Below are 27007 nucleotides of genomic sequence, written 5' to 3'. Positions count from 1 at the left end.
ATAATGACAATTCACTTTCCCCATTGGTCAGACAAGCAGATAGTTCTCAATGTTGCTGGGCTGGTCGAAGCAATGTTTCAATATGGTCACAATGCTTAAACTTGCTCAATGCTCAACTTACAAATTCCCTGAATTTTAATTGTCTCTGCACAAGCTGGGATGGGCGCAAGTATTTTTAAAATTACTCACTTCACCCTTAACTTCTGTCAGGTCCATCAAATGTCAAAATAAAGATAAAAATCATGTCTGTAATAACTTCTGGTTTATTCATCATGGGAATAGAAGGTTGAGTGTATTCCATTGTGGGATACAGTATTCCATGCAGTGTGCTTTGTTGAATACTGCACATTATGGCAAATGTAGTAGGCTGCCTGAGGATGCATACTGAAAATATGCATACTGTGCCCGGTATACATACTATATATTGCAGAAATAGTAAGCAGAATTTATGCTATTTTGAATTTGAGTGCAAAGTAGATAAATTGTAAAAAAAAAAAAAAAAAACTTTATTTTACATCAGACAATTTATTTGCTTTCCTGTTTCTGTTGTGACATCCTGCACAATCAAAATCTTACAGGATAGGGGAAGGCAAAGAAAATCCTCTCCTCGTCCCACTTAATTTATGCAAAGGAAAAGTCAGAGGCTGGAAAACAGACATTACCATCTGAAAGTGAAGCTTCGAACAACAATTTACAGATTTGCAAGTCTGGACAATAGTTTGTTTCGCCTCTGCCTTCCATCAAATTATGAAACAAGACAAAAAGTTTATATCACAATCACTGGTGGTACAATCTAATTTTAAACATACTGTCTAAATCTGACCTTTGCAATACAAAAAATTTTGACAAAGCTATGAGGAAGCCCCACGTTAAATGCAAGTTAAGCATTTCATCAGCTTGAAAGCCACAGATGCTGTCGATTACTGCAGTCCCTCAGTTTGTAAAATCCACCTAAAAGCAGTACCTATGGGACAATCATTGTTTGTCCCATCCATGCCCCATTGCAAGCGTTTAACTGCCAACACAGTTTTTTGTTTGTTTTTACAAACTGAGGGACAAGACGAAATTATTTTCTTTGGTAATCGACAGCATCTGTGGCGCTTAAGTCATATTAACCTAGAATATTCCTTCATTTAATTTTTTAGTTATCAGTAGTTCCACTGGTTTGACCAGTTTTTTGACTGGTTTTTTGTCTATAAAAGACAGAATAATTACGCAGAACCTTATCATGTATAAGCCTTGGCTAAAAGAAATATTCAAGCTTCAGTTGAAAAGCTCAACTAAACTGGGCTTGGAAAACTATAGCCCTTAAAACTGAACATAAGAAGTTGATTCTAAAAAGCCCTTTCAATCACAGTGACAGAAGGGCCTTGTTTTGTAATGCAAGTACATAAAAATGGTAAATGCCATTTACTTTCTTCATACAGTACTACAACTAAACCTTTTTTCAAAAAAGATGATTTAAAGTTTGACCATCTGTGTATGTTAAGTGTTAAAAGTCCCTAAGCATGACACAAAATATCCAAAAAGTCATTCAACCGAGCAAGCTTTCATTTTACATCGTTGGTACTGTGCAATAGTCATTCTCCAATCAAAGTCATGCTTGATGTCTTTCACCTATTTCATTTAAAAAAATAAAAAATTAACCACAACATCATTGACTATAGACAAATAACCATTTTTTTTCAATGATAGCTTTAACTCTTGTATAAAGAATATGCATGCGAAACACGATTGTGCACATAGTGCTTTGCAGAAAGAGTTGCAGTGATTTTGATATTGCTTGCCAATCTTGCCCATTCCAGGCAATACAACATTGTCTATGAGATGTCTAACAATTATATATTATGATAAAACCATTTAAATAAAAATAAAGCTGAACTTTGAACCCAGCAGCAAAAATAAAATGTATTAATACCATGTACACTCATTCTAAAACACAAAATAGCCCCTGCCAATCCTGCATATTTCAAGACGTGATGCTAAAGTTTAAATAATCGCATCTCATCACTGACAATGACCTACAACCTCCACAATCTGCAACTGATTTATGCTCACTACATTCTACACAAGAACCTCTAAGGTCTGAATGTGACCTCTGTGTCCTCCATTATAACCCTCAGCAAAAATACACAAAGCGATTGAGTGTTTAAGGATTGCTTGGTTTCTGAGGTCAGATTGCCAGTATTGGAAGACAGATGCATGGAGTGTTGTGGCACTCTAATCTTCATCATCCTCATCCTCGCTGATGGCATGTCCACGGGTGGCGTAGGTATAGCTGGCCAGGGCGCTGTTGTGATGAGAGGAAGGGGAGGAGGGAGGGGAGGTTTTGGTGAAGAAGGGCAGACGAAAGGTCGGGGAGGGGGACCGTTCTCGTGTGGGACTGCTGCTGGGGCTGTGCCGCGGACTGATGGCCTGTAGCATACGCCCCTTACCTTCCTTCAGCATGTGCTTCTGTTAGAGAGGAAGATGAAAAGAGGGCCAACAACAAAGCTTAATGTGAAGCAATGGATGTTTGTGACGTAACTGATCCAAGTCATCCAAGTACATCTAGTTTAAGCTTGGTTTCAAGACTCTAATTTCGTGTCAGCCTATTAGTGTAATAGTGTCTTTAGGGGTCTACGTGAAACAATCAACAGTAAATGGTGGCAGCAAAACTGTAACTGCAGTAGTTAACTTGACAGAGAAAACTGACTATAGTAGAAGAGTATGCTAATGCCCATTGTAACGGCCCTTGCAGCAACACTGAGGCTGCATCCTTATGCTGGAAAATGCTGCCTTCGGAGGCAGGATGAAAAGGAGGATGAAAATAAGGTGCCTTTCACGCTGTTCTGAGAGCAGTTTCCTTAAGAGGTCCATTCATACAAAAACGCTCTTGGTAAAGCCATTAACTGATTAGGTAGCCAGCAAGGCACGAAGTCAGCTTCCTTAGTTTTCGGATGCAGCCTGAGAATGCGACGCGAAAAATACAGTGTGACCAGTGACTGTCTCAAAGATTGACTTTAATGAGCAGGTTCTTTTAAACATACAGCATGAAACATACAGTACTAGCGGTGTATAGCTCAATTACCGAACAAATGAATCGTATCAGTTGGTTCTTTAGAACATTATACTGTGTGTTTTGTTGCAGAATCTGTCCTGTTAAAATATGAAATCATCTCATCATCAATGCTGCTGAGGGCTGTAAATCGAAAAAGAATTACGTTTCTTATTCTGAAATAATTCCTTCTCAGAAGTACAAAAAGAATCATTAATGGAACCGTTAAGGAACCTGAATCTTTAAGAGGAACCAGAATCATTAAATTACTTACGATTCTCAGTCCTACTTAAAAATGTGGCGCTCATGGTGCTAGGCGGTCAGATGCACTGGAATGGTCAAAAATGTCCATCTAGTACATTAACATAGACCAACAAGTTCTGGAACAGAGCTATAGCTAAACTGCTCTATTGTTACTAAGCGGCTCACCAAAGCTCCCTCCGGTCCAAACATCTGCAAGAAGTTGCCAATGAACTCGCGGGATTTCTCCTCCCATTTCTGGATGAGGTCGATGCTCTTCTCCTCCACCTTCTGAACAAACTCTTTACTCTTCTCCTCCACATCCTTCACCTTCTTCTTCACCTTGTCAACACGCTCCTGAAGGTGGTACTTCTTTTCCTGGGCATCATAGGACAAGGAAATAAAGCACAACAAATCATTTATCTTGTAGCTTTAATGAACATAGCATTCCTTGATGAAGACAATCTAGTCTTGAATTTGAGATCATGCAATGCCAATAAATAAATAAACTGAAATCATTAAAGAGCACATACATTGATGAAGCTGACGTTGAGCTCTTTTGCGGTGTAGCCACGTTGAAGATTCCGTCTGACATACACATCGTAATCTCGAACGATTCGAGTGATGACGTCAGAGGTGGAAATGCCCTCTGTCCGTTGGGTTGGTGCAAACATTCCTGTAGAAGCCCAAATTAAAAAGATTAGTGGACTAATTAAGCAAGTAGTTATTTTGCGTCTATTCAGAGCAACTTACAGAGCACTTATTACAAGGTGCCTTGCTCAAGAGCACAATAGTTACAATTCATGAATAATAAAGTCTTGCAATGGGTTTAAACCCACAAACTTTTAGATGCCAGATGAGATCTTTAAACACTTCCCTACACAATTCCAATCCAACAGTTTTCCAATACTGGCATCAAGCCTTAAAAACTATTTCCCCTCCTCACCTGCTTCTTTAATGTGCTTGTAAACATCATCACTGCCAGCTGATGAGTATGGGATGTCATCATGGGCCACAAAGTCAATCTGAGGTATCAAAACACAGTCCTTCATCAGAAACATGAAACTTAATGAAAACTTGTGTCCCTTCATATTTTAATATGTAGTAACAATTTCATAGAAGCAATAAGGAACTTGATTCTGTGCTATATTATGAATTTAGTCAGGGCTAAAGGGGTTTGTTTAGTTATATTCCAGTCAATTCTCTCTCTTCTTACCCGATGCTTTGTGAGGAACTCGGGTGTGAGAGTCCATGGAGCGTTCCGGACCACCTCATCCACATAGCGACAGTGGCTAACTGCATCATAGCGCTCGTCCTCGTTCATGACGGTGAAGCCCTTTAACTTGTGTGTGAGGTCATCGCTGCACACTGAATTAAGATGGAAGAGGTGCTAAATACAGTTCTGATATTAACATGTGGTCTGCTCAATTCTCAATTTCAATATACTGAAGCCTAGTTCAATAGCTCTGCAGTGGGCAACCTTCAGGTTGTAGGGACATTTTATGTGTGGTATTAAAACAACTGCTTACAGCACCTTTAAAATGAACCATTATACTTTAAAATAAACCATTATACTAAGCTATATAAAAAGACTCTATGATCAATACAAAAGCACTATTATTTTAACTAAACTTACCGCCTACAATGAGGTGAGTGTTGGGGAAAAGGCATTTGGCCTGCATGAGAGCGCGGGCATGTCCTGAGTGGAACATGTCGAAGATACCATCAGCGTACACTCGCACAGGCCTGTCACCTAACAGGAGAAAAGAGACAATCAGCTCTCATGGCATAAAAGCAACTACTAAATTTAGACACACTTTCAGAATTGATCATGGCTGGGTAATTTTACAAATACGTTTTTGTAAAAGAACTTCAGAAAAAACTATTTAACAAAATATGAAATTAACAGACATTTACGGGCGTATCTTCAACTTCGGGCACATTCATGTCCCAGGGGCCTATGTTTATTAAAACTATCAACATTTTTGAAAATGTTTTTTCATGTCTTCATTATTTTTTTTTTTACTTTTCAAATTCCCTTTTATGTATAGATTTTATATATAGAAGTATGAAAATCCATCACATAAATATTAGGGTACAATGGGGTATTTGATTAATTGGTTATTTTGAATAAACATTCTCTTAATTTGTTACTCAAAAAAGTATCTGGCTGTCTCAGAAGTATTAATAATGGTTGACAAATTTTGCACTATAACTATTACCCCTATATCTACAAGATACCACTCTTACTATTACCACATCTTTAAAAAAAAGAAATAATAATTTTAATAAAACCCAAATTTTTTCATTCTGAAAACTATGATAATCTCAAGAGTGAAATAAACAAATTATTTATTGTAATTTTACACAAATTATGACCAACAGGCATCATTTCCACCAAAATGAACAAAACTTAGTGTTCTTGTTTACCAAGTCGACAAAAGTGTCAGTAATGATCATCCTTGAGATGAAATATGACACAAATAATGTGTGAAGAAAAATAAGAAACATCACGCTGTAATTTTGTGCAATTCCTATGCAGAGAGTGGCATTTGTTTGTTTGTGTGTATTTGGATACATAAAATGCTAGCTATGAATTAGCCTTAGCAAGACAAAGAAATTAGCAGTTTTCTTACAAAAACATCAATACATCATTTGAGATGTAGTGGAAATGACACTGTGGTGGAAATATTTGTGACTTTCAGAACAAAAAAATACAAAAATGGCCACTGTCATTTTTTATGTCCACTGTTGGACATTGCTAGTAGACAAATGAAATAAACTAGTGAGAGTTTGGAAGGTATGTTTTCTAAACGTCCACAGGACCAAAAGTGCTCATAGTTAAGAAACTCCCTCACAAGTATGCTGTAGTACAGTACATTTACATTTAGCCATTTAGCAGACGCTCTTATCCAAAGTGACTAACAAATGAGGAATAGAATAAGCAATTTGTCATTCAAAAGACAACCATTTCTGCAGTATCGCACTGCCAAGTTCCAACAGCTAGAGTAATATGGTGTGTATAGCACTATCAAATAATTGACAAAATGTTGTCATGTTGTCAGAAAATGGAAGTAGCATGTAGTTGCCTAGTGTGCATATCTGAAAGCATGTGTGGAAGGAGTTGGTAACAACTTACGTGCAGTGCCCCTGCGAGCTTCCTCCATGGTAACGCGCTGATATGGCTTATCTTCCATTGACTCAAGCTCGTCTGCAAATGGAGCTGGGTATTTCAGACCCTGAGGGACGAGAAACATAACAATACCATCTCTAATCTGTACACACACACACCTGCACACTCTATTTCACCTTTATCCCACTCACCACAGTGCACCGCTTGAACTTCAGGGGTTTCTCGCCCTCTACTGCTTCTCCATTAGATCCTTCTCTCTTTCTCTTTCTGGACAGTCGTCCTGAACCGTGGGCCTCCATTCAAGCTCTCTAAGAAGTTTCAGACAAAACAACAGTGTAAATGATACATACTGTATATGTCACTTGCACACATCTGTGTTGTACACTAGGGCTGCCCCTAATAGTCAACCAAACATTAGTCGATGAGAAGAGTCTTGGTCGACCAAGTTTTGATTGGTCGGTTGGTCGCAGAAAAAAGAAACTCCACAGGAAACCGCAGTATTAACGCTGGTTGGACACTTATTTATTTTAACTAAAAATTCAAATGAAACTGGAAAAAATTAAGTGCAATTAAAATGTGTGTTGTTCAACTTTTTGAAAGATGGATTTACAACAGTTGTGAAGGGCAACATCTCTTTGGAAACTAACCTACTTCATCTGTGCATTCTCTACCGGTCGGGTATTTCGTTGTCCGGGAAAATACTTGTGTGTGAATACATTCGTTTTGTTCCCTCCTTCACAATATATATATATATATATCTCGCAATATCCAATTACATCGGCAACCCCCAGGGTTTTGCATTGAAAATTTTATTTATTTAAAAAATGAAAAACTTAAACTTAAATCAAATACATTTCTAAATTCAAATTGCACTCGAAACAAAATGAAAAAGCAAATAAAATAATGAAGTGATAAAAAATTACATATATATAAGTAACCTCCTTTCCATTTACCGTCAGGCAAGTATCCGTCTAAACATGCAGGCGGAAAATTACTTACGCAAATGAAGACATAAAAACAATTATAAATGTAAAAATAATAATTATAATGATGATAATAATCACTGAAATATAAATCATGGTTCGAGGTTTTAATCACAGATGTATAGGCTGCAGAACTGTGGTCAAAATGAACTGCTCTGTGGAAATAAAGTGAACTGAACTCAAAGCATTTACAGCATGCATAGACGATACTGTTCTTGCAACAAAAAACAAAAATCAGAAGACAGAAACAAAGAAAGAGTGAGAACCTTTTACATGCGTGTTCCACGAGACTGCACGCCTCCACACAAACAGCGTGTGATACATGCGCATAGATGCTTTTCTGTCGTCTTTTCTTAATAATATAATAAAGTGTTTCTTCAAGCGCGTGTCTGTGTGTCTACAGGCAAATTATTTGTAATATTAATTTGATAATAATAATAATATACTAATAATAATAATAATTTAATACATTAATGGGAAAACGAGCCAAATATCATCTTGATATCATCAAAGGCATCAGCTATTGGGACTATCATCGATCCACGAAATCATCGTCTGTCAGCACAACCCTAATGTGCATTTCTCTCTATAAATTAACAATGTTCAGACAGTCTCCTTGCTGGCTTTTCCGACACATTCAGAATCATTACCGCTTTTGCTGGTGTCGTAAAATGTATTAAAATGTAAAGGCTCGTTATTACGGTTTAGTATTTGTCTGTAATGTAGAACAGTGTTAGCAATGTTACTTATAACATTCTCAGCCCTGGAACTCAAACCATTTTCTGATGCCCCCCAAAATATATATATTTAAGTAATTAAATTAATATAATAAATGTGCGACAACAAGTCGACTAATGGCTTAAACTAATGCCTACTAGTCGACTAGGAAAATCTTTGGTCGGGGGCAGCCCTATTGTACACACTGCATGAAAATGCAGTATCCATTTTCGATGGATATTTGTATTTCTGTTTGGATATAAGTCTAGAAACATCAGAAACATAAAATCAGAAACATCAAAGCATATTCTATGAATTTTGCATACATTTATGCCAACATATATTTCTTACATATTTCAGGTAGAAATGTATAGTAATTGTGTTCAGTTTTGATAAACCTTTTTCATATGGAATGTTCTTTTTTTGTTATTAACACTTTTTATTGATTCTTGTATAAAAAGCAGAATAAACTAAATATATACAGAATCAGCTTTAACCCCCATTATTTCCCCCTCCCCAACCCCAACCTGTCCCTCAAAAAACATCCCTGTGGTCAAAGCCTAAATTACACAATGCACACATAAACAAAAAATATTTGAGACAATCAAAAGTATAAAAATCAACAAACAAAGAGAAAAGAAAGAAATCCACAAAGAACAGAATCCACAATTACTTCCAAATTTTGTCTCTCTCCACGTGGTCCTCACTAAGAGCCTTCCAGAAAGGACAAATACCTGTGCCATTTCTTACCATACGTGTCCAATCTGCCAAGCCACTTTATATGACGTCTTTGTGAGGAAACGATGCAAAATCTTAAACTGAATAAGGCGTACCCTTGCATCCCTAGACATAGTTTAATTTTTTTATACAATTCTTTCCCACTCCCAGTCCTCCAATACCAAGTTCAGATCTCTTTCCCATAACCTCTTAAGAGCTGTTAAGGTCCCGTCACCAAGACTCTGAATCAACGAGGAATAATACATTGACGCTTCATGACCCTTTTCAAAGGCTGTGAGCACCATACAGAGGGTGTCTGCAGCTTTAGGGGTGTGTACTACCACCAAAAATAGTACAAAGTAAATGCCGCAAATCTAAATACCTGAAAAATTGAGACCTAGAAATCCCAAATTGCTGTGTTATATTTTCAAATGATCTCAAAGCTCCATTTTCATAAAGGTCATCAAGTGTAGCAACACCCCTCTCGATCCATTCTTTCCAGCAAAAGAGGAACTTGTTAATACACAATTTGGGGTTCCACCATATGCTTGAGGAAACATTTAGGTACAGTTGAAGTCAGAAGTTTACAAACACCTTAACCAAATACATTTAAACTCAGTTTTTCACAATTCCTGACATTTAATCATAGAAAACATTCCCTGTCTTAAGTCAGTTAGGATCACAACTTTATTTTAAGAAAGTGAAATGTCAGAGTAATAGTAGAGAGAATTATTTATTTCAGCTTTTATTTCTTACATCACGTTCCCAGTGGGTAAGAAGTTTACATACACTTTGTTAGTATTTGGTAGATTTGCCTTTAAATTGTTTAACTTGGGTCAAACATTTTGGGTAGCCTTCCACAAGCTTCTCACAATAAGTTTCTGGAATTTTGGCCCATTCCTCAAGACAGAACTGGTGTAACCGAGTCAGGTTTGTAGGCCTCCTTGCTCCCACATGCTTTTTCAGTTCTGCCCACAAATTTTCTATCAGATTGAGGTCAGGGTTTTGTGATGGCCACTCCAATACCTTGACTTTGTTGTCCTTAAGCCATTTTGCCACAACTTTGGAGGTATGCTTGGGGTCATCGTCCATTTGGAAGACCCATTTGATGACCGAGCTTTAAATTCCTGACTGTTGTCTTGAGATATTGCTTCAATATATCCACATAATTTTCCTTCCTCATGATGACATCTATTTTGTTTAGTGCACCAGTCCCTCCTGCAGCAAAGCACCCCCACAACATGATGCTGCCACCCCCATGCGTCACGGTTGGGATGGTGTTCTTCGGCTTGCAAGCCTCACCCTTTTTCCTCCAAACATAATGATGGTCATTATGGCCAAACTGTAAAATTTTTGTTTCATTAGACCAGAGGACATTTCTCGAAAAAGTAAGATCTTTGTCCCCATGTGCACTTGCAAACTGTAGTCTGGCTTTTTTATGGTGGTTTTGTTGCAGTGGCTTCTTCCTTGCTGAGCAGCCTTTCAGGTTATGTCAATATAGGACTTGTTTTACTGTGGATATAGATACTTGTCTATCTGTTTCCTCCAGCATCTTCACAAGGTCCTTTGCTGTTGTTCTGGGATTGATTTGCACTTTTTGCACCAAACTACGTTCATCTCTAGGAGGCAGAATGCGTCTCCTTCCTGAGCGGTATGATGGCTGCGTGGTCCCATGGTGTTAATACTTGTGTACTATTGTTTGTACAGATGAACGTGGTACATTCAGGCATTTGGAAATTGCTCCCAAGGATGAACCAGACTTGTGGAGGTCCACAATTTTTTTTTTTCTGAGGTCTTGGCTGACTTCTTTTGATTTTCCCATGATGTCAAGCAAAGAGGCACTGAGTTTGAAGGTAGGCCTTAAAATAAACTCAGCAAAAAAAGAAATGTCTCTTTTTCAGACACTGTATTTTAAAGATAATTTTGTAAAAATCCAAATAACTTTACAGATCATTATTTTAAAAGGTTTAAACAATGTTTTCCATGCTTGTTCAATGAACCATAAACAATTAATGAACATGCACCTGTAGAACGGTCGTTAAGACACTAACAGCTTACAGACGGTAGGTAATTAAGGTCACAGTTATAAAAACTTAGGACACTAAAGAGACCTTTCTACTGACTCTGAAAAACACCAAAAGAAAGATTCCCAGGGTCCCTGCTCATCTGCGTGAACATGCCTTAGGCATGCTGCATGGAGGCATGAGGACTGCAGATGTGGCCAGGGCAATAAATTGCAATGTCCGTACTGTGACACACCTAAGACAGCGCTACAGGGAGACAGGAAGGACAGCTGATCGTCCTCGCAGTGGCTGATCACGTGTAACAACACCTGCACAGGATCGGTACATCTGAATATCACACCTGCGGGACAGGTACAGGATGACACAACTGCCCGAGTTACAACAGGAACGCACAATCCCTCCATCAGTGCTCAGACTGTCTGCAACAGGACATGAGGAGATGCACTGCAGTACTTAATGCAGCTGGTGGCCACACCAGATACTGACTGTTACTTTTGATTTTGACCTCCCCTTTGTTCAGGGACACATTATTCCATTTCTGTTAGACACATGTCTGTGAAACTTGTTCAGTTTATGTCTTAGTTGTTGAAACTTTTTATGTTCATACAAATATTTACACATGTTAAGTTTGCTGAAATTAAAAGCAGCTGAAAGTGAGAGGACGTTTCTTTTTTTACTGAATTTACATCCACATGTACACCTCTAATTCAGTACACCTCCTATCTGAAACTAATTGGTTAATTGCCTAAAGGCTTGACATTATTTTCTGGAATTTTCCAAGCTGTTTAAAGGCACAGTTAACTTAGTGTATGTAAACTTCTGACCCATTTGAATTGTGTCTGTAAACAATCTATCATGCACAAAGTAGATGTCCTAAACAACTTGCCAAAACTATAGTTTGCTAATATTAAATCTGTGGAGTGGTAAAAAAAATTTGTTTTAATGACTTCAACCTAAGTGTATGTAAACTTCGACTTGAACATATATATATATATATATATATATTCACCAGAAGAGGTTTAATGAGGATATGGATTTATGTATGTGCTGACGGGGCACATTGCTATATTGTCGCATTTTTCTTTGCTCGTCCTCGCTTCAATTCAAAACATTTGATTATCTAATAAAAAAAATAAGATGTGGATGTGTGGATGAGTATTGTCATCAATGAAAGATTAAGATTGACACCTGTGAGGATATGCTCTGTGATTGTTTTTTTGTCACCTCTAGAGGCCGCTGTTATACTGCAGAACCAAACCGTTTTAGCGGAATAAAAAAAATAACAAAATGGCACTGAGCTCAATTACATGCACACCAATATACTGATTACTCCCAAAAATCAGCTTATTTAAAAAATCTGACACAGCAAGAAATTTGTGTTTACATAATATTTAAAATAATCAGCTTTTAACGTCAAACTCTGAAGAGGCATGTGCACATTAGATAAGCCGGTAAGAACGGTGTTAAGGTGTTTACATGCAACGGGAAATCAGTGTAATGGGCAAAAAAACAAAGGAAAGCCATTTAATGCCTTAACATGACAACGCGTTGTCGGCTTATTAAACAAAATTGGTGTAAGAAAGAATGTGCATGTAAATGCGCTTCAGTGATTTTTGCAGATAACCGATAGTTCCAAAAAGCAAGGGCATTGATTAATCGGTACAACCGATATATCGGTCTATCTGTAGCATTAAGCAGCAATAAACTGCAAGTTTAAAATTTCACATAAGTGTATCATGATGAGGCAAAACAATAGTAAAACAAAAACGGAGTATAAAAAACAGTGCTCAGTCCAACAGCAACATGGTCATGTCCAGGAAGAGCCCATGCAGACCTTGTCTGAATCCTTCCTCAGACTCATTCCAATAATTCCTTTGTCTGAACACAGAGCCTTGACTCTTATTAGGGTGAATCATGCATGAGTGAATCAAGTGAAGAGTGGGTAATGTGCCCTGACCACGACATCTCCAGTGACACAAAAACTGACACATCTATATAGGACCCTATTTAGAGATCTGGCAGTGATAAACATAGAGAAGTAGATAGATCCAGCAATCTAGGTTACAGAGCCAACACGAACACAAACCTGTTTTAGTCTCGCAACTAACAGCATACAGTGAGAATGAATCCTCCCAAGGGCTGTAGCACGCATACTATTATTAACAGCAGTGCCAGCTGTGCCAATGTGCATTGCAATTACAAGAACAGTAATTGGTTCAGTGGCAGGGGGCGTGCATTACAATGCAGTACATGTCTGTCAAATAAATGTAGTGCAAGCCGAGGCAAGGGGACCAGTGATAAATACAGATAATTATGGGAGAAGTATGTATGATACATGATGGGTTATAAGCAAGGCTGTCTCCAAAAGTGACAGTGGATCTGTTTAACCAGACAGCTTGATCTCTGATCCCTTGTCAGGCGCACTTAAGACAATACATAAACACTTTAATACTTCGTTTTAGGCCAGCAATATGTCAAGAAAGCAGGAAACACTCGCTGGTTCTTGTTGTCTGTCTTTGGGTCACACATATAGACATATAAACACACTAAATAGCTTCTTACCCTTGTGCTTTAATGCCGTTGTGCGCCCCGATGGTCTAAAGGGGGTCTTTGAAGGTCTTTGTGATGTCTTGGATGTTGTTGAGAGTGTCTTGGGATTTAAATGACTCAATGTTGGTGATCTTGACAGAAGCCACAAATGCGACTGGATCAACTTAATTCAGCTCCAAGATGGCAGCTATGAATTGTGATTTCAAAATAAAAGTCCTAGTATTTTCCCTGCATGCAGCAGAGAATTAAAAGATGAATGGACCAAAGACGTTAGCTTAAGAGCATAGTGTGTTATTTATTACAAATACAGAGAAATCTTTAATAATGATGAGATGATTTGTTTAATATACACTACCAGTCAAATGTTTGAACACACTTGACTGAATACAAGTTGAGCTCATTCGACAGCATTTGTGGCATAATATTGATTACCACTAAAACAAAATTTCGACTTTTCCCTCCTTTTGATTAAAAAAAAGCAAAAACCGAGGTTACAGTGAGGCACTTACAATGGAAGTGAATGGGGGCAAATCTGTAAACATTAAATTACTCACTGTTTCAAAAGTAAAGCCACAAGAAATGAACAATATGCATGTAAACATGATTTTAGTTTGATACAATCGCTTACTAACCCTTTCTGTGTAATGTTATATCCAGTTTCACAACTTTGTTACCATGACAACATAACACTGTAAACCCTAAAATGACCGTAAAAATTACCATTTAAACAACTTGAAAGCTCAAACAATAAATGAGTTTTAACAGAAGAACGATTGTAAGCGCTTTTATAAAATTATAAGCTTCACATTTCTGCCTTTAAAACCTCCAAAAAACATTTTTTTTTTGAAGAAAAGGAGGAATGAGTCGAAATTATTTTTTGTGGTAATCGATATTATGCCACAAATGCTGTTGATTGAGCTGAACTTGTATTGAACCCGAAATATTCCTTTAAAAAAAAAAATTGTTCTAAAAGCTTGTGCTTAAATAATTGTAAACAAATATAGTAAAAATGACTTAAATATTGTTTCTCACCCACACCTATCATATCAGTTGTGAAGACAATAATTAATTCACTGGAGTCTTATGGATTACTTTTATGCTGCCTTTATGTGTTTTTTGGAGCTTCAAAGTTCTGGTCACCCTTCAGTTGCATTATATGGACCAACAGGTCTGAAATATTCTTCAGAAAGAAAGTCATACACATCTGGGATGACATAAGGTTGAGTAAATGAGGAGAGATTTTTATTTTTGGGTGAACTGTCCCTTTAAAAGGGGTTCGTGAAGTGGAGTTCATGATTGTTAATAGTTAATAAAATTGACTGATGAAACGTCGAGTGTTCAGAGCTGATTCTAGGCAAAAGATGGCTACTTTCAAGAATCTAATATATAGCATATTTTTTATTTGTTTAACTTTTTTTGGTCACTTCATTGTTCCTATACTTTATTTTGTTATTTCGTTGTTTTGGTGATAGTTTTCCCACAGTATTACATCGTTTTCTATTCTGAAATTAGGAAATGTTAATAATAAAGAATGAGTAGGTGTGTCCAAACTTTTTACTTGTAGGGCCGCTTGTAATTTTTAGTCAGGCACTTTCATGGTCGCCTAAACTGGGGCCTTATTTCCCTTCTTTTACACGTGGAGATCAGTGAAAACTGACCAGTGCGAGCACACTTTTGGTGGAGTGGTCTGTGGGTAAGTGTATAACTAGAAGTTTGATTGCATGGATTTGTTTCGTTGTACACCTTTACTTATAGTTGTCTGTTTCTAACAATACATTTTCCACAGCTCGGGTATCACATAATGCGTTTATTTTAGTTACATGAATGTAATGTCAGCTGAGATGCACAATAAATCTTTCTGTTGGCACATGTATAAAGAGTTCGTGCATCTGACAAGCTCATTAAATGTACGTCACTTAAGTATGATTTTGATGATAACGATCTATTGTATGGTTGTATGGTAAATTAATTATTTGTCCTGTCTAGTTTTTTTTTTCAGAGTTTCATCAAAACCCGTGGGAAACGTAGCACGACAACATGCTGACACCACGAGGACCTTTAGAAACAATTGTGTGCTTAACTGCAGGTGTGTCTTTGTGCATTATAAAAATAAATTCTATTATTACATTTATATGGGGTTTATTCCATAGTATTGGTGTTCTCTTAAAAAAAATATATATATATATCACAGCGTTTTTTACTTTAATTTTCCTGTAGTTTAATTGTAGAGCATGGCTCTAGATGTAATAAGTTCCGAGGTACAAACAAGCTGTTAAAATGTATGCCTTGAATACACACATGAAGCTTGTGCATTTAATGCTGGATTTATTTCAATAAGGTTTTTACATTCAAACAAATCACCTTAAAAGGAATTTATCCAAAAATTCTGTCATTTACACACCTTCATTTAATCCCAGATGTGTATGTCTTCTGCAGAACACACAGATTTTTAGAAGAATAATTCTGCTCTGTTGGTCCATATAATGCAACTGAAGGGTGACCAGAACTTTGAAGCTCCAAAAAGCATATAAAGGCAGCATAAAAGTAATCCATAAGACTCCAGTGATTAATGTCTTCAGAAGTAATATGAAAAGTGTGGGTGAGAAATGGATAATTAAGTCCTTTTTTACTATAAACATTCACTTTTTTTTTTTTTTTTTTTTTTTTTTTTGGTGATTTGCATTCATGCATATTGACTTACTGTTTGAGGCTGGTCAAAGGTAGAGATTTATAGTAAGAAAGGATTTCAATATTGATCTGTTTCTCACAACATTTCTTTGCCTTTGTGCTTTTGGACCTTCAAAGTTTTGGTCACCATTAACTTGAATTGTATGAATCTACAGAGCTGAAATTTTCTTAAAATATTTGTGTTTAGCAGAAGAAAGTCATACACATCTGGTAAGGCATATAAGGTGAGTAAATTGTAAGATTTTTCATTTTTGGGTGGAGTATCCCTTTAACACCCTGTGCTGTTGAATGTGGTTCTTAGAGTCTTGCCTTTGTGTTGCCCATTCATTTTCTATTAGATGAATGTGGTGTCAACTAAGGCATACAGTATATCTTGCAATAGCCAAAAATGTATGAGGACATGCTTTTCCTTTTTACTTGTGCTATGTCAAGAACAAAAAATCAAAACTACCATTATGCATGTTGTAGCCTTTACTTGCATGCTTTTTTTGACAATCATATTCTGTCATTCAGGTGACCAGCCATTGCAATAGAAGGCTGCTACTGCAACATGGATAGGGTTCAGTGACCGTTGGTATGCACCTTTGGATGTTTTGAATCTTATTTTGTAGTCTGGATTTGTAGTGTTCATGTCTGATTTAAAATTAATCATGCCTTAAAGTGTTACCTGTTCATTACTGATTAGATGAATGTGGTGTCAAATAAGGCATACATTAAAACATGATGTGGCTGCTGAAAGGTGTTTACTCCCATGCCTTTCAAAAGTTCCATGTTATGGACATTAATAACTAAGACAACTAATGGTGCATTATTAAGCAATATGTATGAGGCATAATCCATAATGTTCTGTGTACATAAATACAAAGGTTAGTCATACTAATAACACATTCCTGTTTGTTAAAGAATGTAAAGCCCTCGAGAGCTTCAGGGTGATCCTTTCTAGCGAAGGTAAATTACCCTGCATTAAAGAACCAGTGCTGTATGTGAGGTGAGTTTATTAACACTGGCTCAAAATGACATGCTTTTGCGCTGTTTTTGTCTAATAAGATTTGGCTGATGGTTTATTGAAATGAACACGTTGCTACACAAGATTTTCAGCATTCATGTGTTTCTGATGGTGATTTGCTGGCTTAATGTTTTTTTTTTTTTTTTTTCTTCCAGAGGCTGTGTTCTGCATATGTATATCTGCACTACGTACTTGACATTTTTATAAATAAAGCCTTTTGCTTCATTTCTTTGTTTGTTTTTTGTTTGTGAATTTGAGCATTTTATGGACTCTTAAAGATGCAGACAGTAATTTTTTATTTTTATTTTATTTTTTTTTTGGTTCTTTGACTTGGGGCATGGATTCAGCATCATTCAAATGTCATTGTAGAAATTCACTTTTCGGTCAACCATGATTAATCCATGAAAGTGTCCAACAGGGCATTTACTGATATTTGGCTGGTCATGTGATTCTCACATGACAGCCCCCATGAGTGGACCCTCTCCATGTAGAATGAAACCATTTTTATAAGGTTACTGAATCAACTGGAGTCTTCAACTCATGTGAATGGTCATGATTTTGTTTCAAAATTACTAATCTTTTGAAGAAAACATTTTTAAATCAGGGAACAAATTACTGCATGCACTTTTAAAGGGATGGTTCACCCAGAATGAAAATTCTCTCATTTATTCACCCTTATGCCATCCCAGATGTGTATGACTCATTTACAGAACACAAATGGAGACTTTTTTTTTTTTTTAAGAAAAATATCTCTGTAGGTACATACAATGCAAGTGAATGGTGACCAGAACTTTGAATCCCCGAAATGACAAAGGCAGCATAAAAGTAAGCCAGAAGACTCCAGTGGTTAAATCCATGTGTTCAAAACAATATGATTGGTGTGGATTAGAAACATCAAGTCCTTTTTATTTATTTTTTTTTCACAATAAATAGTGTGTTGTGTACACACTTTTTTTTTATTCTATTTTCTTATGTTTTGTATTGTTTGTGCACTAGAAGCTGTCACCAAGACAAATTCCTTTGTATGTGTAAGCATACTTGGCAATAAAGCTCATTCTGATTCTGATAAATGTAATTTTGCAACTAGGGGTACACTGATTGATCAGCCACTGATCTAAATTGGCCGATCTTCATCTTAAGTATGTGATGATCTGCAATCGTGCCTAGAATCAGGGCCAATCTTTTTGCAGCACTCAGGGAATCACACACTGCTATTCTAATGAATGAGCGCTTTTCTTTTTAATCTTGTACATAGCTTGATTTATGTGTCCAGTCTTACTGAAGCACCTCCAGATCTACACCAAGCCTCCACCTGGTCATCTAATGGTTAGGCAGAGACCTGGAGAGGCCTTCAAGCCACAGTGTCTCGCACCTACTGTGAAATTGGGTGGAGAATCGGTGATGATCTGGAGGTGCTTCAGCAAGGCTGGAATTGGGCAGATTAGTCTTTGTAAAGGATGCATGACTCAAGCCACGTACAAGGTTATCCTGGAAGAAAACTTGCTTCCTTCTGCTCTGACAATGATCCCCAACTCTGAGGATTGGTTTTTCCACAGGACAATGCTCCATGCCACACAGTCAGGTCAATTAGGGTGTGTATGGAGGACCACCGGATCAAGACCCTGTCATGGTCAGCCCAATCTCCAGACCTGAACCCCATTGAAAACCTCAGGAATGTGATCGAGAGGAAGATGGATGAACACAAGCCATCAAAGTCGAGCTGCTTGAATTTTTGCACCAGGAATGAGCGTTTTCTCAGCCTGATGCATGATAGATTGGCCTCTGGAGGGTGAATTGTTAGCAATTCTAAGTGTTAACGAATTTAAACTTTCAGACATGCTGTTATCCAGATGAATCTGCAGGTTTGTTTTTAAAATGTAAGAATTACACATGTATGAATATTAAGTTGCCCATTTTCTAGAGTCGTTACGGTAGTAATACTGACTCGCTGAACTGAGCAGGAAGAGTATAAAGAGACTGCAAACGGGTATAAAAATGAATTAAACAAATAAACATGCGTATACAAATCTGAGTATGTAATGTAACGTGAGTCGTCATAATCAGACGTGTTGAGTGACAGACTGAGCGATCATGAGCACTTTCAGCTTCACTCCCTTCAATATGCTCACAGTGTCAATCAAACGTGCGGCTCTCAGATATGTTTTTAAAGTCTTTATTAATTATAATGTGATTTAATAAAATTAAAAATTGTCATTGTTATTTCGTAGTGCATTAACTAATGTTAATACAACTTTTGATTTTAAAAATGTATTAGTATATGTTGTAAACTAACATTAAGTTCATTAGTTCATGTTAACTACAGTAATGTTGTTAAATAATGTTAACAAATGGAACCTTTTTGTAAAGTGTTACCGTAATTTTACTGTGTGGGGCATAAACCTAACTGCAGCATATTACTTGCAAAAGTGTGGCAAAGGACACTTTAAAAAAAAAAAAAAAAAAATGGTATTGGTCTATATTTGCAATAGTGCACCAATCAGGAAGTTTGAGGCCGATACCAATCTCTCAAAAAGTGCCCTTTGCCGAAAGGTCATTGTGACACTGGTAAGCAGTAAAAACCATGAGAGCATCACACACAGAAGAGATATGATAAAATAAGAAAAATACAGCTCTGGAAAAAATTAAGAGACCACTGCAAAATTATCAGTTTCTCTGGATTGACTATTTATATGTGTTTGAGTAAAAAAAAATGTTTTATTTTATAAAGTACTGACAACATTTCTCCCAAATTCCAAATAAAAATAATGTCATTTAGAGCATTTATTTGCAGAAAATGACAACTGGTCAAAATAACAAAAAAGATGCAGTGTTTTCAGATCTCGAATAATGCAAGTTCATATACATTTTTAAACAACACAATACTAATGTTTTAACTAATTTTTAAGAGTTCAGAAATAATATTTGGTGGATTAACCCTGATTTTCAATCACAGCTTTCATGCGTTTTGGCATGTGACTTTATGCCACTCCTAGCGCAGAAATTCAAGCAGCTCTGCTTTGTTTGATGGTTTCCATCTAACCATTAGATGACCAGGTGGAGGATCGGTGATGATCTGGGGTGCTTCAGCAAGGCTGGAATCGGGCAGAATTGTCTTTGTGAAGGACGCATGACTCAAGCCATGTACAAGGTTAAAAAGAAAAGAAGCGCTCATTCATTAGAGTTGCAGTGTAGGTGTGATTCCCTGTGCTGTAAAAAGATCGGCCCTGATTCTAGGCACGATCGATCACAGACGTAAGCCAGGCGTACACGTTGCGAGTTCTGACACTCAGGAGGTCGTGAGCCCCTGCACACAATATGAGTCAATTTATCTGATAATTGTACAGATGCAGTGGTACACGACTTTTTGACCTGGTGAATTCCAGAGCAATCGCATGAATTTTTGCGCTATTTATCATTATAAGACATAAAGCCAGAGGAGGACATTGCTTTAATTCCTTGTAGCTTGCGACTTAGAAATAAAAAAGACTGGCATGGCAAGGGGCTGAAAAATCATCTGCAGATATATATATATAATTATTATTTAAAATTCTGTCCAACATTTGACAGATTGAGATTTCGCACATCGTTTCTGACGGTTATACTTGGATTTAATCTAAGTGCAAACATGACGTTTAGTGCAGAATTCTTTAGAGTTCTTTAGAGTTTAAAGTTATTTTAGTGGAGAACAGGCCTGGCTCCAGCTCTAAGATGGCTCCAGTCCTTCTCATCTGTGTCACTACTTGCATGTTGATAGCAGACATGCTGAAGAAGTCTTGTCCATGTAAATGCGCTTGAAAGCCGCATGTAGCAAAGTTTAAAAATCTTGTTTTATTTGAGCAGAGAGCAGCATGGCATTTCTGTAGAATCATTCCCAGTGATGTGGTCATGAATAATATGGGAAAAACAGTTTTAACACGACCATTTTCTCCAAATGTGTAAAAGCTTCATGAACACTCAGTTTTCATTGATCGTGTGAGTAACACCTTCTCCTGATTGGTCGACTTTAGGTAGATCGCCAAATTGGCTTGTTCAACCGCGCACACCTCATGAATTCAAGCCAACAGTGGCCAATTTTTTTAGACATTTGAAAAAATTATCGGGAGGTCGTGAGCTGCTCGGCTCTGCTTGTAATTCCTGTCACACGATGCGAGCCGCGTCCACAGGATCACCAAAGATTTCCACACGATCTCTCCTGACAGGAAAAAATCGGTCGGGAGCTCTCACAACATCTGAAAATCACACCGTGTGCGCAGGGGTTAAATTGAAATTTGGAAGGTGAGGGAAATCTTGACCTAAAAGGGGGGCGAAGGGTCAGCTGCTTACCTCAAAACAGCTCCCAGAGCCTTAAACGGGGGCCCCTGACATGTCACATATTGTTCTGGGTACACACGCGAATATGCTGTTGTCAGCGCTCTTGGAGCGGTTCACATTATATTCTTCCAGGTTCGGGTCAGTTTTTCAAGTAGGAGTTCGGTTTGTAATTTATAAAAAAATATACTGGCCTTCCGAACTTGTTTCGCCCACTCGCTCTCACTCACAGATATGCGCGAACGAATGAGTTAGGGGCCATTTTACACCGAACATGTTTTGTGTGCATCTGCTCTGTTTTTCAATGGTTTTCCTATGTAAACACCCGCTGGACGTACAGTACGTCCTTGACTGCTGCACCACATCTCGCTGTTTCTTCAGTGTCTCACACAGGACCGGCACATTTTTAGACACTGTGTCAAGTTAAAAATGCATGTCGAGACACCTGCTTTTAGACGTTGCGCTGTGTCTAGATTGTTTTTAGTGCAGGTATCACAAATATTTAACATTCTGAACAAGTTCAGGTTGCAAAGAGATGACTGTTACAATGTTTATCATTATTCCAGATTGTTCTGAACCAAGTGAAGTTTCAGCACTTGATAAATGGCAATGTTTTTCCCCCTTCTGCTCTAGTGTGTTGACTATTAAATTAAATACTATTAAATACTAGTAAATATATTACTATTGTATACAACAAATCCTTAAAGTAATAATATAATACTGTATCATATTATAATGACAAACTGGACAACAATAAAAAATTGTTGGGTTAAAATAATATTAAAGAACAACTGAACTGCAAAATGTTAGTGAGTGAAGTAGTAGGTTTTGCACACGCTGTTCATTAAAAAAAAGTGTTTTGTAAAAAGATAAGTATGAATGAATGAATGAACGTTACATTTATATTGTGCTTTTCTGACACTACACTCAAAGCACTTACATAGTGAACAGGGGACTCTCCTCAACCACCACCAGTGTGCAGCATCCACCTGGATGATGCGACGGCAGACATAGTGCACCAGTACGCTCACCACACACCAGTTAATGGTGTTGAGGAGAGAGTAGAGTTATAGATTCAATTAGTGGATGGGGGTTATTAGGAGGCCATGATTGAGAAGGACCAATGGGGGAATTTAGCCAGGACACCGAGGTTACACCCCTACTCTTTACGAGAAGTGCTCTAGGATTTTTAATGACCACAGAGAGTTAGGACCTCGGTTTAACGTCTCATCTGAAGGACGGTGCCTTTTTACAGTATAGTGTCCCCATCACTATACTGGGGCATTAGGACCCACACAGACTGCAGGGTGAGCACCCCCTGCTAGCCTCCCTAATACCTCTTCCAATGTAGGTAAACATTGCATTTTTTATCACTGTATTGTGGAAAAATTGGAAGACATAATTTTAACTAGATTTTTTATTTCATTAAACATTTTATATGTACTTGGCTACAATGGCTGATGGGATGAATTTAAAATTATGATTTAAAATACATTTTTTGTAATTGTTTAAGCAAAAATTTTCAAAATGGGGCCCCGGGTTGGTCGGTTGCTTGGGGCCTCAGAAATCGTAAACCCGCCCCTGCCCAGAGCGGTGCATAGGAAGAGCTTTGGACAGAGTAACTCCTTTCTCTACATGCCAAATAATCAGCAGACTGTCTCTTCAGGATAGGTTTTGTTAAAGTAATAATATTGAGAAATACTCCAACAACTGGGAAAATCATTCTCTGTGGCTTTGGAGCTTTGGCTACTGTTCTGGGCTGTGGCACTGTTGCTGCTACTATTCTGAGCTGTGACGCTGCTGCTCTGACCTGTGACACAGTTGCTGTTCTGGGCTGTGGCGCTGCTGCTCTGACCTGTGGCACTGTTGCTGTTCTGGGCTGTGGCGCTGCTGCTCTGACCTGTGGCACTGTTGCTGTTCTGGGCTGTGGCGCTGCTGCTCTGACCTGTGGCACTGTTGCTGTTCTGAGCTGTGGCGCTGCTGCTCTGACCTGTGGCACTGTTGCTGTTCTGGGCTGTGGCGGTGCTGCTCTGACCTGTGTCACTAGTTGCTGTTCTGGGCTCTGGCGCTGCTGCTCTGACCTGTGGCATAGTTGCTGTTCTGGGCTGTGGCGCTGCTGCTCTGACCTGTGGCAATGTTGCTGTTCTGGGCTGTGGCGGTGCTGCTCTGACCTGTGTCACTGTTGCTGTTCTGGGCTGTGGCGGTGCTGCTCTGACCTGTGGCACTGTTGCTGTTCTGGGCTGTGGCGCTGCTGCTCTGACCTGTGGCACTGTTGCTGTTCTGGGCTGTGGCGGTGCTGCTCTGACCTGTGTCACTGTTGCTTTTCTGGGCTGTGGCACTGCTGCTCTGACCTGTGGCATAGTTGCTGTTCTGGGCTGACCTGTGGCACTGTTGCTGTCCTGTGGCACTGTTACTGTTCTGGGCTGTGGCGCTGCTGCTCTGACCTGTGGCATTGTTGCTGTTCTGGGCTCTGGTGCTGCTGCTCTGACCTGTGGTATAGTTGCTGTTCTGGGCTGTGGCGCTGCTGCTCTGACCTGTGTCACTGTTGCTGTTCTGGGCTGTGGCATTGCTGCTCTGACCTGTAGCACTGTTGCTGTTCTGGGCTGTGGCGCTGCTGCTCTTACCTCTAGCACTGTTGCTGTTCTGGGCTGTGGTGCTGCTGCTCTGACCTGTAGCACTGTTGCTGTTCTGGGCTGTGATGTTGTTGCTCTGACCTATAGCACTGTTGCTGTTCTGGGCTGTGGTGCTGCTGCTCTGACCTGTGTGTCTATTGCTGTTCTGGGCTCTGGCGCTGCTGCTCTGACCTGTAGCACTGTTGCTGTTCTGGGCTGTGATGTTGCTGCTCTGACCTGTGGCACTGTTGCTGTTCTGGGCTGTGGTGCTGCTGCTCTGACCTGTGTCACTGTTGCTGTTCTGGGCTCTGGCGCTGCTGCTTTGACCTGTGGCATTGTTGATGTTCTGGGCTGTGGTGCTGCTGCTCTGACCTGTGGCACTGTTGCTGTTCTGGGCTGTGGCGCTGCTGCTCTGACCTGTAGCACTGTTGCTGTTCTGGGCTGTGATGTTGCTGCTCTGACCTGTAGCACTGTTGCTTTTCTGGGCTGTGGCGCTGCTGCTCTGACCTGTGTCACTGTTGCTGTTCTGGGCTCTGGCGCTGCTGCTCTGACCTGTGGCATTGTTGCTGTTCTGGGCTCTGGCACTGCTGCTCTGACCTGTGGTATAGTTGCAGTTCCAGGCTGTGGTGCTGCTGCTTTGACCTGTGTCGCTGTTGCTGTTCTGGGCTGTGGCGCTGCTGTTCTGACCAGTGGCACAGTTGCTGTTCTGGGCTGTGGCGCTGCTGCTCTGACCTGTGGCATAGTTGCTGTTCTGGGCTGTGGTGCTGCTGCTCTGACCTGTGTCACTGTTGCTGTTCTGGGCTGTGGCGCTGCTGCTCTGACCTGTGTCACTGTTGCTGTTCTGGGCTCTGGCGCTGCTGCTCTGACCTATGGCACTGTTGCTGTTCTGGGCTGTGGCACTGCTGCTCTGACCTGTGGCACTAGTTGCTGTTCTGGGCTGTGGCACTGCTGCTCTTACCTGTGGCACTGTTGCTGTTCTGGGCTGTGGAGCTGCTGCTCTGACCTGTGGCACTGTTGCTGTTCTGGGCTGTGGCAGTGCTGCTATGACCTGTGGCACTGTTGCTGCTCTGGGCTGTGGCGCTGCTGCTCTGACATGTGGCACTGCTGCTCTGGGCTGTGGCACTGTTGCTGTTCTGGGCTGTGGTGCTGCTGCTCTGACCTGTGGCATTGTTGCTGTTCTGGGCTGTGGTGCTGCTACTCTAACCTGTGGCTAGCTAGCTCCATTTGAACACTTGTGTATATGGTTGTGTGACAATAAAATTGATTTGATTTGAACATAGTTTGATAAACTATTTCGCATTTATTATAAAAAGTTTGGTTAGCTGGACAGTAAACTTACCTCGCAAGCACAGTTCAAATTAACTGAGTAGATTTTGAATTTGTGAGTTCGTGCATGCATGCTCTGCCTCTCGCATTCACTGATGCTTGCGTTTCACACTGAGCTTTCTCCACTACTACCGGCAGGCAATGACTGGGACGGCCTCTTACAAAGCTGAAACATGATTGGCTCTTAAATTGACAGCGACAGCAAATATGGTTCAGGCTGCAAGGTAAAACTAAGCAAAAGATGGGCAGTCAAATCACATTCAATTTAGTTTTTTTAGTTTTTCCCTCCTTCGACCTAGAGAGTGCTGGAACGGCGTTCCGGTCCATTTCGCCCCAATTTAACCCCTGTATGTATGCCCACCATTAAGACGAAGATTGTCAGATTTAGATCAGTGGCCGATCAATCGGTGCACCCCTAATTAAAATCAAAATTATATGAAATCAAGTGCTCTTAAATGAGATGAGGACTCCAGTCAGGGGTGTCAGACCAGGGGTAATGGTGGACCTGAGTAACAGGGGCCCTTACTGGAGGTGGGGGAGGGGGGGCACTGAAAGGCAATATTGATAATCCATGATATCATCATGAACCCGTTATTAATAGTAAAAATATGCTATTGTTTGGAATAAAATGTAGCAATACTTTGTTTTCCATCTGTAAAAACAGTTTCCCCAATCTGCCGTGACTCCTCCCGTGTTAGCGACCCTTCCCCACCCCCATCGAAAATTAAAGTATTTTGATCCTCAAGCTCAGCCAGTGCGGAGCACGCGCTCCAAACTAAGTACACCTCTTGTTTTACATTACTACAGAAATGAAGCCAAATTGGACTTTAAAAAGAGAAAGAAGCGGAGAAAGAGTGAGAGGTAGCAGACAGTGTATGAGTATCTTTCAGAATAAAGGTCAGACATTTGTGTCAACATAGCTTTTTTAGGTAAATATTTGTTAGATATCCCTGTAAACCGGGTCCAAAAATTAACACTCATCATGCACCAAATGCGAAGTGAACACCAGCTAGTCGTGTCATATGTGTCAAGTGTCATATGTGTCAAGTGTCATATGCGAGACAAAAAACTGCTTTTGGCGAGTAATTAAAACATAATTATTCACCAGTTGGCTGGTGACATTATTAGCAACATGATTCACAATGAACAGTGAGAACAATAATCTGACCCTTGCTAAATAAAGTGGCATGCACAAATCAAACTGTCTATAAAATAAACATCTGCTGTGACTCGCGCATCTTCAAACATCTTTTACCTTAGTGGAAAATTAACCATCAGATGTTAATTCTTAACATTAATCCACCAAAAGAATATATGAAGCACAAAAGCATGAGGATGTATGAAACAATGAATAACCTGTGTTGTTTGTCACTGATATTCAAGGGGGAAAAACAGCAAAAACAGTTTTGTCATTAAAACAAAAATACATTTTGATTAAAATAATGCAAATATATTTTCATTGCTAGTAAAATTATATTTGGTGTTTTTTTCATAAATATTTTAATAATCAATAAATTATAATAAATGTTATAATTTGTTTTGAAATACTTCTAATAAAATTTTGGACCCTGTGTAAATGTCAATTAGCAAGTTAAGACTTGATAAAGCTAACAGAGAGCAGTAATGCCTCAGAATAAACTAAACAACCTGGCACTCATTTAGAAAA

General features: G+C 39.0%; 1 protein-coding gene, 1 long non-coding RNA gene and 2 other non-coding genes across 5 annotated transcripts; 3 read left to right on the top strand and 1 right to left on the bottom strand.

The window, feature by feature from the left end:
• Positions 1-7: 7 nt before the first annotated feature.
• LOC127441669 (choline-phosphate cytidylyltransferase A-like) lies at positions 8-13573 on the bottom strand. Its single transcript, XM_051699315.1, has 9 exons — positions 13414-13573; positions 6602-6718; positions 6417-6516; positions 4914-5030; positions 4494-4645; positions 4224-4302; positions 3811-3953; positions 3467-3655; positions 8-2454 (listed from the first exon to the last, which is right to left on the bottom strand). Exons 2-9 carry the CDS (start codon positions 6707-6709, stop codon positions 2221-2223), a joined length of 1122 nt encoding a protein of 373 aa, XP_051555275.1. The 5' UTR covers positions 6710-6718; positions 13414-13573; the 3' UTR covers positions 8-2220.
• A 1474-nt stretch (positions 13574-15047) lies between these two features.
• On the top strand, positions 15048-17832 carry LOC127441016 (uncharacterized). Of its 2 annotated transcripts, XR_007897266.1 has the most exons (5): positions 15048-15094; positions 15388-15487; positions 16603-16663; positions 16993-17077; positions 17251-17832. It is a non-coding gene; the product is annotated as an uncharacterized LOC127441016 (long non-coding RNA). The 2 variants fall into 2 exon arrangements; XR_007897265.1 differs by lacking the exon at positions 15048-15094 and having other exon boundaries at positions 15101-15487.
• On the top strand, positions 16396-16528 carry LOC127441728 (small nucleolar RNA SNORA13). Its single transcript, XR_007897390.1, has one exon. It is a non-coding gene; the product is annotated as a small nucleolar RNA SNORA13 (small nucleolar RNA).
• On the top strand, positions 16741-16873 carry LOC127441729 (small nucleolar RNA SNORA13). The gene has a single exon (XR_007897391.1). It is a non-coding gene; the product is annotated as a small nucleolar RNA SNORA13 (small nucleolar RNA).
• Positions 17833-27007: the final 9175 nt, after the last annotated feature.

This window comes from Myxocyprinus asiaticus, chromosome 5 (genome assembly GCF_019703515.2).
Source record: "Myxocyprinus asiaticus isolate MX2 ecotype Aquarium Trade chromosome 5, UBuf_Myxa_2, whole genome shotgun sequence".
In the NCBI taxonomy this organism is placed as follows: domain Eukaryota; kingdom Metazoa; phylum Chordata; class Actinopteri; order Cypriniformes; family Catostomidae; genus Myxocyprinus; species Myxocyprinus asiaticus.
The sequence above is the reverse complement of the archived record's forward strand: the minus strand, read 5'-3'. Positions and strand labels throughout refer to the sequence as shown.

What these genes read in the sequence shown, in the direction of transcription:
- LOC127441669 (XM_051699315.1), bottom strand. Translation starts at nt 6,709, where the DNA reads ATGGAGGCCCACGGTTCAGGACGACTGTCCAGAAAGAGAAAGAGAGAA. An exon ending in AGCTCGCAGGGGCACTGCAC is followed by an intron (nt 5,031 to 6,416) that starts GTAAGTTGTTAC and finishes TTCTCCTGTTAG; the next exon opens with GTGACAGGCCTGTGCGAGTG. An exon ending in CACTCACCTCATTGTAGGCG is followed by an intron (nt 4,646 to 4,913) that starts GTAAGTTTAGTT and finishes ATCTTAATTCAG; the next exon opens with TGTGCAGCGATGACCTCACA.